At 42.3% G+C, this 18,987-nt stretch overlaps 1 protein-coding gene across 1 annotated transcript; it reads right to left on the bottom strand.

Annotated features, from left to right (window-relative positions):
* Window positions 1-12,311: 12,311 nt before the first annotated feature.
* On the bottom strand, window positions 12,312-13,133 carry LOC149077107 (uncharacterized). The gene has a single exon (XM_089242345.1). It carries the CDS (start codon window positions 13,131-13,133, stop codon window positions 12,312-12,314), a length of 822 nt encoding a protein of 273 aa, XP_089098471.1.
* Window positions 13,134-18,987: the final 5,854 nt, after the last annotated feature.

The following is an 18,987-nucleotide window of genomic DNA, read 5'->3' as shown; positions in this document are numbered from 1 at the left end:
TAATGGTGATTCCATAATGGACGAGAAATAATGGTGATTCCATAATGGAGATGAGATATCGTGATTCCATAATAGAGAAGAGATATCGGTGATTCCTTAATGGAGCGGAGTTACCGGTGATTCCAAAACGGAGGGCAGATATCAGTGATTCCATAACGGAGGGGAAATATCGGTGATTCCATAATGGAGGGCAGGTATCGGTGATTCCATAATGGAGGAGAGATATCGGTAATTCCATAATGGACGAGAATTAATGGTGATTCCATAATGGAGAAGAGATATCGATGATTCCATAATGGAGTCGAGATATCGGTGATTCCATAATGGAGGAGAAATAATGGTGATTCCATAATGGAGGAGAAGTAATGGTGATTCCATAATGAAGAAGAGATATCGGTGATTCCGAAATGAAGAAGAGATATCGGTGATTCCATAACGGAGGGGAAATATCGATGATTCCATAATAGAGGGGAGACATTGGTGATTCCAAAACGGAGGAGAGATATAGGTGATTCCATAATGGAGCGGAGGTACCGGTTATTCCAAAACAGAGGAGAGATATCGGTGATTCCATAATGGAGGGGAGATACAGGTGATTCCATAATGGAGGGGAGATACAGCTGAGAAGAAATATTGGTCACTCTATAATGAAGCGGAGTTATCGGTGATTCCATAACGGAGGGGAGATATCAATGATTCCATAATGGAGGAAAAATAATGGTCATTCCATAATGGAGGAGAAATAATGGTGATTCCATAATGGAGGAGAAGTAATGGTGATTCCATAATGAAGAAGAGATATCGGTGATTCCTTAACCGAGGAGAGATATCGATGATTCCGTAATGGAGCGGAGGTAACGGTGATTCCATAATGGAATGGAGTTACCGGTGATTTCAAAACGGAGGAGAAATATCGGTGATTCCATAATGGAGGGGAGATATAGGTGATTCCATAATGGAGGGGAGATATAGGTGATTCCATAATCGAGCAGAGGTACCGGTGATTCCAAAACGGAAGAGAGATATCGGTGATTCCATAATGGAGGGGAGATATCGGTGATTCCATAATGGAGGGCAGGTATCGGTGATTCCATAATGGAGGAGAGATATCGGTAATTCCATAATGGACGAGAAATAATGGTGATTCCATAATGGACGAGAAATAATGGTGATTCCATAATGGAGATGAGATATCGTGATTCCATAATAGAGAAGAGATATCGGTGATTCCATAATGGAGCGGAGTTACCGGTGATTCCAAAACGGAGGGCAGATATCAGTGATTCCATAACGGAGGGGAAATATCGGTGATTCCATAATGGAGGGCAGGTATCGGTGATTCCATAATGGAGGAGAGATATCGGTAATTCCATAATGGACGAGAATTAATGGTGATTCCATAATGGAGAAGAGATATCGATGATTCCATAATGGAGAAGAGATATCGATGATTCCATAATGGAGTCGAGATATCGGTGATTCCATAATGGAGGAAAAACCATGGTCATTCCATAATGGAGGAGAAATAATGGTGATTCCATAATGGAAGAGAAGTAATGGTGATTCCATAACGAAGAAGTGATATCGGTGATTCCATAACGGAGGGGAGATATGGATGATTCCATAATAGAGGGGAGATGTTGGTGATTTCATAATAGAGGGGAGATATTGGTGATTCCATGATGGAGCGGAGGTATCGGTGATTCGATAATGGAGCGGACTTACCGTTGATTCCAAAACGGAGGAGAGATATCGGTGATTCCATAATGGAGGGGAGGTATTGGGGATTCCATAACGGAGGGGTGATATCGGTGATTCCATAATGGAGGGCGGGTATCGGCGATTCCATAATGGAGGAGAGATACCGGTAATACCATAATGGATGAGAAATAATGGTGATTCCTAATGAAGAAGAGATATCAGTGATTCCATAACGGAGGGAGATGTCGATGATTCCATAATAGAGGGGAGATATTGGTGATTCCATAATGGAGCGGAGTTACCGGTGATTCCAAAACGGAGGAGAGATATCAGTGATCCCATAATGGAATGGAGATATCGGTGATTCCATAATGGAGGGCAGGTATCGGTGATTCCATATAGGAGGAGAGATATCGGTAATCCCATAATGGACGAGAAATAATGGTGATTCCATAATGGAGAAGAGATATCAGTGATTCCAAAACGGAGGAGAGATATCAGTGATTCCGTAATGGAATGGAGATATCGGTGATTCCATAATGGAGGGCAGGTATCGGTGATTCCATAATGGAGGAGAGATGTCGGTGATTCCATAATGGAGCGGAGGTATCGGTGATTCCATAATGGAGCGGAGTTACCGGTGATTCCAAAACGGAGGGGGGATATCGGTGATTCCATAATGGAGGAGAGATATCGGTAATTCCCTAATGGACGAGAAATAATGGTGATTCCATAATGGAGAAGAGATATCAGTGATTCCAAAACGGAGGAGAGATATCAGTGATTCCATAATGGAATGGAGATATCGGTGATTCCATAATGGAGGGGGGATATCGGTGATTCCATAATGGAGGGCAGGTATCGGTGATTCCATAATGGAGGAGAGATATCGGTAATTCCATAATGGACGAGAAATAATGGTGATTCCATAATGGCGAAGAGATATCGGTGATTCCATAACGGAGGGGAGATATCAGTGATTCCATAATGGAGGAGAGATATCCGTGATTCCATAATGGAGGAAAAATAATGGTCATTCCATAATGGAGGAGAAATAATGGCCATTCCATAATGGAGGAGAAATAATGGTGATTCCATAATGGAGGCGAGATATCCGTGATTCCATAATGGAGGAAAAATAATGGTCATTCCATAATGGAGGAGAAATAATGGTCATTCCATAATGGAGGAGAAATAATGGTGATTCTATAATGGAGGCGAGATATCCGTGATTCCTAATGGAGGAAAAATAATGGTCATTCCATAATGGAGGAGAAATAATGGTGATTCCATAATGGAGGAGAAGTAATGGTGATTCCATAATGAAGAAGAGATATCGGTGATTCCGAAATGAAGAAGAGATATCGGTGATTCCATAACGGAGGGGAAATATCGATGATTCCATAATAGAGGGGAGACATTGGTGATTCCAAAACGGAGGAGAGATATAGGTGATTCCATAATGGAGCGGAGGTACCGGTTATTCCAAAACAGAGGAGAGATATCGGTGATTCCATAATGGAGGGGAGATACAGGTGATTCCATAATGGAGGGGAGATACAGCTGAGAAGAAATATTGGTCACTCTATAATGAAGCGGAGTTATCGGTGATTCCATAACGGAGGGGAGATATCAATGATTCCATAATGGAGGAAAAATAATGGTCATTCCATAATGGAGGAGAAATAATGGTGATTCCATAATGGAGGAGAAGTAATGGTGATTCCATAATGAAGAAGAGATATCGGTGATTCCTTAACCGAGGAGAGATATCGATGATTCCGTAATGGAGCGGAGGTACCGGTGATTCCAAAACGGAGGAGAGATATCGGTGATTCCATAATGCAGTGGAGATACAGGTGATTCCATAATGGAGAAGAAATATTGGTCACTCTATAATGAAGCGGAGTTATCGATGATTCCATATTGGAGGGGAGATGTCGATGATTCCATAACGGAGGGGAGACATCGGTGATTCCATAATGGAGGAGAAATAATGGTGATTCCATAATGGAGGAGAAGTAATGGTGATTCCATAATGAAGAAGAGATATCGGTGATTCCGAAATGAAGAAGAGATATCGGTGATTCCATAACGGAGGGGAAATATCGATGATTCCATAATAGAGGGGAGACATTGGTGATTCCAAAACGGAGGAGAGATATAGGTGATTCCATAATGGAGCGGAGGTACCGGTTATTCCAAAACAGAGGAGAGATATCGGTGATTCCATAATGGAGGGGAGATACATGTGATTCCATAATGGAGGGGAGATACAGCTGAGAAGAAATATTGGTCACTCTATAATGAAGCGGAGTTATCGGTGATTCCATAACGGAGGGGAGATATCAATGATTCCATAATGGAGGAAAAATAATGGTCATTCCATAATGGAGGAGAAATAATGGTGATTCCATAATGGAGGAGAAGTAATGGTGATTCCATAATGAAGAAGAGATATCGGTGATTCCTTAACCGAGGAGAGATATCGATGATTCCGTAATGGAGCGGAGGTAACGGTGATTCCATAATGGAATGGAGTTACCGGTGATTTCAAAACGGAGGAGAAATATCGGTGATTCCATAATGGAGGGGAGATATAGGTGATTCCATAATGGAGGGGAGATATAGGTGATTCCATAATCGAGCAGAGGTACCGGTGATTCCAAAACGGAGGAGAGATATCGGTGATTCCATAATGGAGGGGAGATATCGGTGATTCCATAATGGAGGGCAGGTATCGGTGATTCCATAATGGAGGAGAGATATCGGTAATTCCCTAATGGACGAGAAATAATGGTGATTCCATAATGGAGAAGAGATATCAGTGATTCCAAAACGGAGGAGAGATATCAGTGATTCCATAATGGAATGGAGATATCGGTGATTCCATAATGGAGGGGGGATATCGGTGATTCCATAATGGAGGGCAGGTATCGGTGATTCCATAATGGAGGAGAGATATCGGTAATTCCATAATGGACGAGAAATAATGGTGATTCCATAATGGCGAAGAGATATCGGTGATTCCATAACGGAGGGGAGATATCAGTGATTCCATAATGGAGGAGAGATATCCGTGATTCCATAATGGAGGAAAAATAATGGTCATTCCATAATGGAGGAGAAATAATGGCCATTCCATAATGGAGGAGAAATAATGGTGATTCCATAATGGAGGCGAGATATCCGTGATTCCATAATGGAGGAAAAATAATGGTCATTCCATAATGGAGGAGAAATAATGGTGATTCTATAATGGAGGCGAGATATCCGTGATTCCTAATGGAGGAAAAATAATGGTCATTCCATAATGGAGGAGAAATAATGGTGATTCCATAATGGAGGAGAAGTAATGGTGATTCCATAATGAAGAAGAGATATCGGTGATTCGGAAATGAAGAAGAGATATCGGTGATTCCATAACGGAGGGGAAACATCGATGATTCCATAATAGAGGGGAGACATTGGTGATTCCAAAACGGAGGAGAGATATAGGTGATTCCATAATGGAGCGGAGGTACCGGTTATTCCAAAACAGAGGAGAGATATCGGTGATTCCATAATGGAGGGGAGATACAGGTGATTCCATAATGGAGGGGAGATACAGCTGAGAAGAAATATTGGTCACTCTATAATGAAGCGGAGTTATCGGTGATTCCATAACGGAGGGGAGATATCAATGATTCCATAATGGAGGAAAAATAATGGTCATTCCATAATGGAGGAGAAATAATGGTGATTCCATAATGGAGGAGAAGTAATGGTGATTCCATAATGAAGAAGAGATATCGGTGATTCCTTAACCGAGGAGAGATATCGATGATTCCGTAATGGAGCGGAGGTAACGGTGATTCCATAATGGAATGGAGTTACCGGTGATTTCAAAACGGAGGAGAAATATCGGTGATTCCATAATGGAGGGGAGATATAGGTGATTCCATAATGGAGGGGAGATATAGGTGATTCCATAATCGAGCAGAGGTACCGGTGATTCCAAAACGGAGGAGAGATATCGGTGATTCCATAATGGAGGGGAGATATCGGTGATTCCATAATGGAGGGCAGGTATCGGTGATTCCATAATGGAGGAGAGATATCGGTAATTCCATAATGGACGAGAAATAATGGTGATTCCATAATGGACGAGAAATAATGGTGATTCCATAATGGAGATGAGATATCGTGATTCCATAATAGAGAAGAGATATCGGTGATTCCATAATGGAGCGGAGTTACCGGTGATTCCAAAACGGAGGGCAGATATCAGTGATTCCATAACGGAGGGGAAATATCGGTGATTCCATAATGGAGGGCAGGTATCGGTGATTCCATAATGGAGGAGAGATATCGGTAATTCCATAATGGACGAGAATTAATGGTGATTCCATAATGGAGAAGAGATATCGATGATTCCATAATGGAGTCGAGATATCGGTGATTCCATAATGGAGGAAAAACCATGGTCATTCCATAATGGAGGAGAAATAATGGTGATTCCATAATGGAAGAGAAGTAATGGTGATTCCATAACGAAGAAGTGATATCGGTGATTCCATAACGGAGGGGAGATATGGATGATTCCATAATAGAGGGGAGATGTTGGTGATTTCATAATAGAGGGGAGATATTGGTGATTCCATGATGGAGCGGAGGTATCGGTGATTCGATAATGGAGCGGACTTACCGTTGATTCCAAAACGGAGGAGAGATATCGGTGATTCCATAATGGAGGGGAGATACAGGTGATTCCATAATGGAGGGGAGATACAGCTGAGAAGAAATATTGGTCACTCTATAATGAAGCGGAGTTATCGGTGATTCCGTAACGGAGGGGAGATATCAATGATTCCATAATGGAGGAAAAATAATGGTCATTCCATAATGGAGGAGAAATAATGGTGATTCCATAATGGAGGAGAAGTAATGGTGATTCCATAATGAAGAAGAGATATCGGTGATTCCTTAACCGAGGAGAGATATCGATGATTCCGTAATGGAGCGGAGGTACCGGTGATTCCAAAACGGAGGAGAGATATCGGTGATTCCATAATGCAGTGGAGATACAGGTGATTCCATAATGGAGAAGAAATATTGGTCACTCTATAATGAAGCGGAGTTATCGATGATTCCATATTGGAGGGGAGATGTCGATGATTCCATAACGGAGGGGAGACATCGGTGATTCCATAATGGAGGAGAAATAATGGTGATTCCATAATGGAGGAGAAGTAATGGTGATTCCATAATGAAGAAGAGATATCGGTGATTCCGAAATGAAGAAGAGATATCGGTGATTCCATAACGGAGGGGAAATATCGATGATTCCATAATAGAGGGGAGACATTGGTGATTCCAAAACGGAGGAGAGATATAGGTGATTCCATAATGGAGCGGAGGTACCGGTTATTCCAAAACAGAGGAGAGATATCGGTGATTCCATAATGGAGGGGAGATACATGTGATTCCATAATGGAGGGGAGATACAGCTGAGAAGAAATATTGGTCACTCTATAATGAAGCGGAGTTATCGGTGATTCCATAACGGAGGGGAGATATCAATGATTCCATAATGGAGGAAAAATAATGGTCATTCCATAATGGAGGAGAAATAATGGTGATTCCATAATGGAGGAGAAGTAATGGTGATTCCATAATGAAGAAGAGATATCGGTGATTCCTTAACCGAGGAGAGATATCGATGATTCCGTAATGGAGCGGAGGTAACGGTGATTCCATAATGGAATGGAGTTACCGGTGATTTCAGAACGGAGGAGAAATATCGGTGATTCCATAATGGAGGGGAGATATAGGTGATTCCATAATGGAGGGGAGATATAGGTGATTCCATAATCGAGCAGAGGTACCGGTGATTCCAAAACGGAGGAGAGATATCGGTGATTCCATAATGGAGGGGAGATATCGGTGATTCCATAATGGAGGGCAGGTATCGGTGATTCCATAATGGAGGAGAGATATCGGTAATTCCCTAATGGACGAGAAATAATGGTGATTCCATAATGGAGAAGAGATATCAGTGATTCCAAAACGGAGGAGAGATATCAGTGATTCCATAATGGAATGGAGATATCGGTGATTCCATAATGGAGGGGGGATATCGGTGATTCCATAATGGAGGGCAGGTATCGGTGATTCCATAATGGAGGAGAGATATCGGTAATTCCATAATGGACGAGAAATAATGGTGATTCCATAATGGCGAAGAGATATCGGTGATTCCATAACGGAGGGGAGATATCAGTGATTCCATAATGGAGGAGAGATATCCGTGATTCCATAATGGAGGAAAAATAATGGTCATTCCATAATGGAGGAGAAATAATGGCCATTCCATAATGGAGGAGAAATAATGGTGATTCCATAATGGAGGCGAGATATCCGTGATTCCATAATGGAGGAAAAATAATGGTCATTCCATAATGGAGGAGAAATAATGGTGATTCTATAATGGAGGCGAGATATCCGTGATTCCTAATGGAGGAAAAATAATGGTCATTCCATAATGGAGGAGAAATAATGGTGATTCCATAATGGAGGAGAAGTAATGGTGATTCCATAATGAAGAAGAGATATCGGTGATTCGGAAATGAAGAAGAGATATCGGTGATTCCATAACGGAGGGGAAATATCGATGATTCCATAATAGAGGGGAGACATTGGTGATTCCAAAACGGAGGAGAGATATAGGTGATTCCATAATGGAGCGGAGGTACCGGTTATTCCAAAACAGAGGAGAGATATCGGTGATTCCATAATGGAGGGGAGATACAGGTGATTCCATAATGGAGGGGAGATACAGCTGAGAAGAAATATTGGTCACTCTATAATGAAGCGGAGTTATCGGTGATTCCATAACGGAGGGGAGATATCAATGATTCCATAATGGAGGAAAAATAATGGTCATTCCATAATGGAGGAGAAATAATGGTGATTCCATAATGGAGGAGAAGTAATGGTGATTCCATAATGAAGAAGAGATATCGGTGATTCCTTAACCGAGGAGAGATATCGATGATTCCGTAATGGAGCGGAGGTAACGGTGATTCCATAATGGAATGGAGTTACCGGTGATTTCAAAACGGAGGAGAAATATCGGTGATTCCATAATGGAGGGGAGATATAGGTGATTCCATAATGGAGGGGAGATATAGGTGATTCCATAATCGAGCAGAGGTACCGGTGATTCCAAAACGGAGGAGAGATATCGGTGATTCCATAATGGAGGGGAGATATCGGTGATTCCATAATGGAGGGCAGGTATCGGTGATTCCATAATGGAGGAGAGATATCGGTAATTCCATAATGGACGAGAATTAATGGTGATTCCATAATGGAGAAGAGATATCGATGATTCCATAATGGAGTCGAGATATCGGTGATTCCATAATGGAGGAAAAACCATGGTCATTCCATAATGGAGGAGAAATAATGGTGATTCCATAATGGAAGAGAAGTAATGGTGATTCCATAACGAAGAAGTGATATCGGTGATTCCATAACGGAGGGGAGATATGGATGATTCCATAATAGAGGGGAGATGTTGGTGATTTCATAATAGAGGGGAGATATTGGTGATTCCATGATGGAGCGGAGGTATCGGTGATTCGATAATGGAGCGGACTTACCGTTGATTCCAAAACGGAGGAGAGATATCGGTGATTCCATAATGGAGGGGAGGTATTGGGGATTCCATAACGGAGGGGTGATATCGGTGATTCCATAATGGAGGGCGGGTATCGGCGATTCCATAATGGAGGAGAGATACCGGTAATACCATAATGGATGAGAAATAATGGTGATTCCTAATGAAGAAGAGATATCAGTGATTCCATAACGGAGGGAGATGTCGATGATTCCATAATAGAGGGGAGATATTGGTGATTCCATAATGGAGCGGAGTTACCGGTGATTCCAAAACGGAGGAGAGATATCAGTGATCCCATAATGGAATGGAGATATCGGTGATTCCATAATGGAGGGCAGGTATCGGTGATTCCATATAGGAGGAGAGATATCGGTAATCCCATAATGGACGAGAAATAATGGTGATTCCATAATGGAGAAGAGATATCAGTGATTCCAAAACGGAGGAGAGATATCAGTGATTCCGTAATGGAATGGAGATATCGGTGATTCCATAATGGAGGGCAGGTATCGGTGATTCCATAATGGAGGAGAGATGTCGGTGATTCCATAATGGAGCGGAGGTATCGGTGATTCCATAATGGAGCGGAGTTACCGGTGATTCCAAAACGGAGGGGGGATATCGGTGATTCCATAATGGAGGGCAGGTATTGGTGATTCCATAATGGAGGAGAGATATCGGTAATTCCCTAATGGACGAGAAATAATGGTGATTCCATAATGGAGAAGAGATATCAGTGATTCCAAAACGGAGGAGAGATATCAGTGATTCCATAATGGAATGGAGATATCGGTGATTCCATAATGGAGGGGGGATATCGGTGATTCCATAATGGAGGGCAGGTATCGGTGATTCCATAATGGAGGAGAGATATCGGTAATTCCATAATGGACGAGAAATAATGGTGATTCCATAATGGCGAAGAGATATCGGTGATTCCATAACGGAGGGGAGATATCAGTGATTCCATAATGGAGGAGAGATATCCGTGATTCCATAATGGAGGAAAAATAATGGTCATTCCATAATGGAGGAGAAATAATGGCCATTCCATAATGGAGGAGAAATAATGGTGATTCCATAATGGAGGCGAGATATCCGTGATTCCATAATGGAGGAAAAATAATGGTCATTCCATAATGGAGGAGAAATAATGGTGATTCTATAATGGAGGCGAGATATCCGTGATTCCTAATGGAGGAAAAATAATGGTCATTCCATAATGGAGGAGAAATAATGGTGATTCCATAATGGAGGAGAAGTAATGGTGATTCCATAATGAAGAAGAGATATCGGTGATTCCGAAATGAAGAAGAGATATCGGTGATTCCATAACGGAGGGGAAATATCGATGATTCCATAATAGAGGGGAGACATTGGTGATTCCAAAACGGAGGAGAGATATAGGTGATTCCATAATGGAGCGGAGGTACCGGTTATTCCAAAACAGAGGAGAGATATCGGTGATTCCATAATGGAGGGGAGATACAGGTGATTCCATAATGGAGAGGAGATACAGCTGAGAAGAAATATTGGTCACTCTATAATGAAGCGGAGTTATCGGTGATTCCATAACGGAGGGGAGATATCAATGATTCCGTAATGGAGGAAAAATAATGGTCATTCCATAATGGAGGAGAAATAATGGTGATTCCATAATGGAGGAGAAGTAATGGTGATTCCATAATGAAGAAGAGATATCGGTGATTCCTTAACCGAGGAGAGATATCGATGATTCCGTAATGGAGCGGAGGTAACGGTGATTCCATAATGGAATGGAGTTACCGGTGATTTCAAAACGGAGGAGAAATATCGGTGATTCCATAATGGAGGGGAGATATAGGTGATTCCATAATGGAGGGGAGATATAGGTGATTCCATAATCGAGCAGAGGTACCGGTGATTCCAAAACGGAGGAGAGATATCGGTGATTCCATAATGGAGGGGAGATATCGGTGATTCCATAATGGAGGGCAGGTATCGGTGATTCCATAATGGAGGAGAGATATCGGTAATTCCATAATGGACGAGAAATAATGGTGATTCCATAATGGACGAGAAATAATGGTGATTCCATAATGGAGATGAGATATCGTGATTCCATAATAGAGAAGAGATATCGGTGATTCCATAATGGAGCGGAGTTACCGGTGATTCCAAAACGGAGGGCAGATATCAGTGATTCCATAACGGAGGGGAAATATCGGTGATTCCATAATGGAGGGCAGGTATCGGTGATTCCATAATGGAGGAGAGATATCGGTAATTCCATAATGGACGAGAATTAATGGTGATTCCATAATGGAGAAGAGATATCGATGATTCCATAATGGAGTCGAGATATCGGTGATTCCATAATGGAGGAAAAACCATGGTCATTCCATAATGGAGGAGAAATAATGGTGATTCCATAATGGAAGAGAAGTAATGGTGATTCCATAACGAAGAAGTGATATCGGTGATTCCATAACGGAGGGGAGATATGGATGATTCCATAATAGAGGGGAGATGTTGGTGATTTCATAATAGAGGGGAGATATTGGTGATTCCATGATGGAGCGGAGGTATCGGTGATTCGATAATGGAGCGGACTTACCGTTGATTCCAAAACGGAGGAGAGATATCGGTGATTCCATAATGGAGGGGAGGTATTGGGGATTCCATAACGGAGGGGTGATATCGGTGATTCCATAATGGAGGGCGGGTATCGGCGATTCCATAATGGAGGAGAGATACCGGTAATACCATAATGGATGAGAAATAATGGTGATTCCTAATGAAGAAGAGATATCAGTGATTCCATAACGGAGGGAGATGTCGATGATTCTGTAAGGTAAAATTGATATATCAGCTCCAGAGTCAATTAAAAACTTCATGCCGCTTTTCCTTTCCATAATGAACAAACGGCTATGGTGAAGACTGTTATCGCCGCCACCGCATGCCGTTACTGCGGGGGGCTTGGACCGTTTCCCTGAATATTCTGAGCGTTGTAAGCACAGGGGGACTTGCATCTGAAAGCTTTATCTCCGAACCTGCTATGATAATAACACACGTTAGAGTTTTCATCGGAGTCTCGATATCGCGAGCGATTCCTTGAACCAGAATAACGTCGGTCTCGACTGGAGTTTCGATAGCGGTTCCGGCTATTCCTCGGATATCTGCCCAACTGCTCGACTCTTTTAGTCAGCTCCGAGATTTGAAGTTTAAGGTCTCTTAGCTCCGAGCAAGACGAGGCTTCTGCTACATGACCGTAATTGGGTTCGGTGAGCTCAGCTACTCGATCAGCTAACTCGGCTAGCTTGTCCAGTTCTTCGCTGCTGGCAGCTAACACTGTTTGTATACTCTTTGGTAGCCGTTGAAGCCACAAATTTTTGAGGAAAGTCTCATCGCTGATTCGCCCTGTCGAAAGCTCGCGCATTTTACGTAGCAACGTACTAGGCTTCTGATCACCTAGGGATAGGTCTTCTAACAATATCTTGACCTCTTTCGCGGCTGAATGTTTATACACAGCGAGAAGTCTCTCCTTGAGTTTCGAGAACGGATCCGATGCGGGAGGATCGTAAACAATGTCACTTACCGTTGACAAGATCTCCACATCTAGGCAGTTGACTAGGTAGTTATACTTGGTTCCTTCGGCTGTAACATGGTTGATCTTGAAGGCAGCGTCGAGCTGGACGAAAAAAAGTTTGATCTTGTCCTTCGAGAACGTCGGCAGTTTCGCGTGGACATCTTGAACTCGAAGATCGCTCTCTTGCTGTTCAGCCATGGCGATAAGTTCTTGGCAGGTTCGGGATCACGTCCGGGTCACCAGTAAAGGCAACGGCAATGAGAAGATGTAAATTTCATTTTTAAAGACATGAACATTTTATTTACACACACGGACAAGTTATACGCGACATCCATACTCTATGACGAAATACAATCAACTCAGTAAGACGTTCGAAAACTCTCTGGCCATCCGTTGCTAGGTTACCATCCATCACAAGGCGAAAAGCGCTACAACGAGAAAACGTGACATCGTGACGTCACAGAGTATCGTTTATGATCGGTCACTACAATTCCATAATAGAGGGGAGATATTGGTGATTCCATAATGGAGCGGAGTTACCGGTGATTCCAAAACGAAGGAGAGATATCAGTGATCCCATAATGGAATGGAGATATCGGTGATTCCATAATGGAGGGCAGGTATCGGTGATTCCATATAGGAGGAGAGATATCGGTAATCCCATAATGGACGAGAAATAATGGTGATTCCATAATGGAGAAGAGATATCAGTGATTCCAAAACGGAGGAGAGATATCAGTGATTCCGTAATGGAATGGAGATATCGGTGATTCCATAATGGAGGGCAGGTATCGGTGATTCCATAATGGAGGAGAGATGTCGGTGATTCCATAATGGAGCGGAGGTATCGGTGATTCCATAATGGAGCGGAGTTACCGGTGATTCCAAAACGGAGGGGGGATATCGGTGATTCCATAATGGAGGGCAGGTATCGGTGATTCCATAATGGAGAAGAGATATCAGTGATTCCAAAACGGAGGAGAGATATCGGTGATTCCATAATGGAATGGAGATATCGGTGATTCCATAATGGAGGGGGGATATCGGTGATTCCATAATGGAGGGCAGGTATCGGTGATTCCATAATGGAGGAGAGATATCGGTAATTCCATAATGGACGAGAAATAATGGTGATTCCATAATGGCGAAGAGATATCGGTGATTCCATAACGGAGGGGAGATATCAGTGATCCCATAATGGAGGAGAGATATCCGTGATTCCATAATGGAGGAAAAATAATGGTCATTCCATAATGGAGGAGAAATAATGGCCATTCCATAATGGAGGAGAAATAATGGTGATTCCATAATGGAGGCGAGATATCCGTGATTCCATAATGGAGGAAAAATAATGGTCATTCCATAATGGAGGAGAAATAATGGTGATTCTATAATGGAGGCGAGATATCCGTGATTCCTAATGGAGGAAAAATAATGGTCATTCCATAATGGAGGAGAAATATCGATGATTCCATAATAGAGGGGAGACATTGGTGATTCCAAAACGGAGGAGAGATATCGGTGATTCCATAATGGAATGGAGATATCGGTGATTCCTTAACCGGGGAGAGATATCGATGATTCCGTAATGGAGCGGAGGTAACGGTGATTCCATAATGGAGTGGAGTTACCGGTGATTTCAAAACGGAGGAGAAATATCGGTGATTTCATAATGGAGGGGAGATATAGGTGATTCCATAATGGAGGGGAGATATAGGTGATTCCATAATCGAGCAGAGGTACCGGTGATTCCAAAACGGAGGAGAGATATCGGTGATTCCATAATGGAGGGGAGATATCGGTGATTCCATAATGGAGGGCAGGTATCGGTGATTCCATAATGGAGGGCAGGTATCGGTGATTCCATATAGGAGGAGAGATATCGGTAATCCCATAATGGACGAGAAATAATGGTGATTCCATAATGGAGAAGAGATATCAGTGATTCCAAAACGGAGGAGAGATATCAGTGATTCCGTAATGGAATGGAGATATCGGTGATTGCATAATGGAGGGCAGGTATCGTTGATTCCATAATGGAGGAGAGATGTCGGTAATTCCATATTGGACGAGAAATAATGGTGATTCCATAATGGAGAAGAGATATAGGTGATTCCATAATGGAGGGGAGATATAGGTGATTCCATAATCGAGCAGAGGTACCGGTGATTCCAAAACGGAGGAGAGATATCGGTGATTCCATAATGGAGGGGAGATATCGGTGATTCCATAATGGAGGGCAGGTATCGGTGATTCCATAATGGAGGAGAGATATCGGTAATTCCATAATGGACGAGAAATAATGGTGATTCCATAATGGACGAGAAATAATGGTGATTCCATAATGGAGATGAGATATCGTGATTCCATAATAGAGAAGAGATATCGGTGATTCCATAATGGAGCGGAGTTACCGGTGATTCCAAAACGGAGGGCAGATATCAGTGATTCCATAACGGAGGGGAAATATCGGTGATTCCATATTGGAGGGCAGGTATCGGTGATTCCATAATGGAGGAGAGATATCGGTAATTCCATAATGGACGAGAATTAATGGTGATTCCATAATGGAGAAGAGATATCGATGATTCCATAATGGAGTCGAGATATCGGTGATTCCATAATGGAGGAAAAACCATGGTCATTCCATAATGGAGGAGAAATAATGGTGATTCCATAATGGAAGAGAAGTAATGGTGATTCCATAACGAAGAAGTGATATCGGTGATTCCATAACGGAGGGGAGATATGGATGATTCCATAATAGAGGGGAGATGTTGGTGATTTCATAATAGAGGGGAGATATTGGTGATTCCATGATGGAGCGGAGGTATCGGTGATTCGATAATGGAGCGGACTTACCGTTGATTCCAAAACGGAGGAGAGATATCGGTGATTCCATAATGGAGGGGAGGTATTGGTGATTCCATAACGGAGGGGTGATATCGGTGATTCCATAATGGAGGGCGGGTATCGGCGATTCCATAATGGAGGAGAGATACCGGTAATTCCATAATGGATGAGAAATAATGGTGATTCCTAATGAAGAAGAGATATCAGTGATTCCATAACGGAGGGAGATGTCGATGATTCCATAATAGAGGGGAGATGTTGGTGATTTCATAATAGAGGGGAGATATTGGTGATTCCATGATGGAGCGGAGGTATCGGTGATTCGATAATGGAGCGGACTTACCGTTGATTCCAAAACGGAGGAGAGATATCGGTGATTCCAAAACGGAGGAGAGATATCAGTGATCCCATAATGGAATGGAGATATCGGTGATTCCATAATGGAGGGCAGGTATCGGTGATTCCATATAGGAGGAGAGATATCGGTAATCCCATAATGGACGAGAAATAATGGTGATTCCATAATGGAGAAGAGATATCAGTGATTCCAAAACGGAGGAGAGATATCAGTGATTCCGTAATGGAATGGAGATATCGGTGATTGCATAATGGAGGGCAGGTATCGTTGATTCCATAATGGAGGAGAGATGTCGGTAATTCCATATTGGACGAGAAATAATGGTGATTCCATAATGGAGAAGAGATATCGGTGATTCCATAATGGAGCGGAGGTATCGGTGATTCCATAATGGAGCGGAGTTACCGGTGATTCCAAAACGGAGGGGGGATATCGGTGATTCCATAATGGAGGGCAGGTATCGGTGATTCCATAATGGAGGAGAGATATCGGTAATTCCCTAATGGACGAGAAATAATGGTGATTCCATAATGGAGAAGAGATATCAGTGATTCCAAAACGGAGAAGAGATATCAGTGATTCCATAATGGAATGGAGATATCGGTGATTCCATAATGGAGGGGGGATATCGGTGATTCCATAATGGAGGGCAGGTATCGGTGATTCCATAATGGAGGAGAGATATCGGTAATTCCATAATGGACGAGAAATAATGGTGATTCCATAATGGCGAAGAGATATCGGTGATTCCATAACGGAGGGGAGATATCAGTGATTCCATAATGGAGGAGAGATATCCGTGATTCCATAATGGAGGAAAAATAATGGTCATTCCATAATGGAGGAGAAATAATGGCCATTCCATAATGGAGGAGAAATAATGGTGATTCCATAATGGAGGCGAGATATCCGTGATTCCATAATGGAGGAAAAATAATGGTCATTCCATAATGGAGGAGAAATAATGGTGATTCTATAATGGAGGCGAGATATCCGTGATTCCTAATGGAGGAAAAATAATGGTCATTCCATAATGGAGGAGAAATAATGGTGATTCCATAATGGAGGAGAAGTAATGGTGATTCCATAATGAAGAAGAGATATCGGTGATTCCATAATGGAGCGGAGGTATCGATGATTCCATAATGGAACGGAGTTACCGGTGATTCCAAAACGGAGGAGAAATATCGGTGATTCCATAATGGAGGGGAGATATAGGTGATTCCATAATGGAGCGGAGGTACCGGTGATTCCAAAACGGAGGAGAGATATCGGTGATTTCATAATGCAGTGGAGATACAGGTGATTCCATAATGGAGAAGAAATATTGGTCACTCTAAAATGAAGCGGAGTTATCGATGATTCCATATTGGAGGGGAGATGTCGATGATTCCATAACGGATGGGAGATATCGGTGTTTCCATAATGGAGGAGAAATAATGGTGATTTCATAATGGAGGAGAAGTAATGGTGATTCCATAATGAAGAAGAGATATCGGTGATTCCGAAATGAAGAAGAGATATCGGTGATTCCATAACGGAGGGGAAATATCGATGATTCCATAATAGAGGGGAGACATTGGTGATTCGAAAACGGAGGAGAGATATAGGTGATTCCATAATGGAGCGGAGGTACCGGTTATTCCAAAACAGAGGAGAGATATCGGTGATTCCATAATGGAGGGGAGATACAGGTGATTCCATAATGGAGGGGAGATACAGCTGATTCCATAATGGAGAAGAAATATTGGTCACTCTATAATGAAGCGGAGTTATCGGTGATTCCATAACAGAGGGGAGATATCAATGATTCCATAACGGAGGGGAGATATCAATGATTCCATAATGGAGGAAAAATAATGGTCATTCCATAATGGAGGAGAAATAATGGTGATTCCATAATGGAGGAGAAATAATGGTGATTCCATAATGGAGGAGAAATAATGGTGACTCCATAATGGAGGAGAAGTAATGGTGATTCCATAATGAAGAAGAGATATCGGTGATTCCTTAACCGAGGAGAGATATCGATGATTCCGTAATGGAGCGGAGGTAACGGTGATTCCATAATGGAGTGGAGTTACCGGTGATTTCAAAACGGAGGAGAAATATCGGTGATTCCATAATGGAGGGGAGATATAGGTGATTCCATAATGGAGGGGAGATATAGGTGATTCCATAATGGAGGGGAGATATAGGTGATTCCATAATGGAGGGGAGATATAGGTGATTCCATAATGGAGGGGAGATACAGGTGATTCCATAATCGAGCAGAGGTACCGGTGATTCCAAAACGGAGGAGAGATATCGGTGATTCCATAATGGAGGGCAGGTATCGGTGATTCCATAATGGAGGAGAGATATCGGTAATTCGATAATGGACGAGAAATAATGGTGATTCCATAATGGAGATGAGATATCGTGATTCCATAATGGAGAAGAGATATCGGTGATTCCATAATGGAGCGGAGTTACCGGTGATTCCAAAACGGAGGGCAGATATCAGTGATTCCATAAAGGAGGGGAAATATCGGTGATTCCATAATGGAGGGCAGGTATCGGTGATTCCATAATGGAGGAGAGATATCGGTAATTCCATAATGGACGAGAATTAATGGTGATTCCATAATGGAGAAGAGATATCGATGATTCCATAATGGAATCGAGATATCGGTGATTCCATAATGGAGGAAAAACCATGGTCATTCCATAATGGAGGAGAAATAATGGTGATTCCATAATGGAAGAGAAGTAATGGTGATTCCATAATGAAGAAGTGATATCGGTGATTCCATAATAGAGGGGAGATGTTGGTGATTTCATAATAGAGGGGAGATATTG

The sequence above is a fragment of the Pholcus phalangioides genome, unplaced genomic scaffold (genome assembly GCF_987345545.1).
Source record: "Pholcus phalangioides strain wild (caught in Gottingen) unplaced genomic scaffold, Ppha-v1.0 ptg000015l_1, whole genome shotgun sequence".
In the NCBI taxonomy this organism is placed as follows: Eukaryota; Metazoa; Arthropoda; class Arachnida; order Araneae; family Pholcidae; genus Pholcus; species Pholcus phalangioides.
This window is presented reverse-complemented; position numbering and strand designations above follow the sequence as displayed.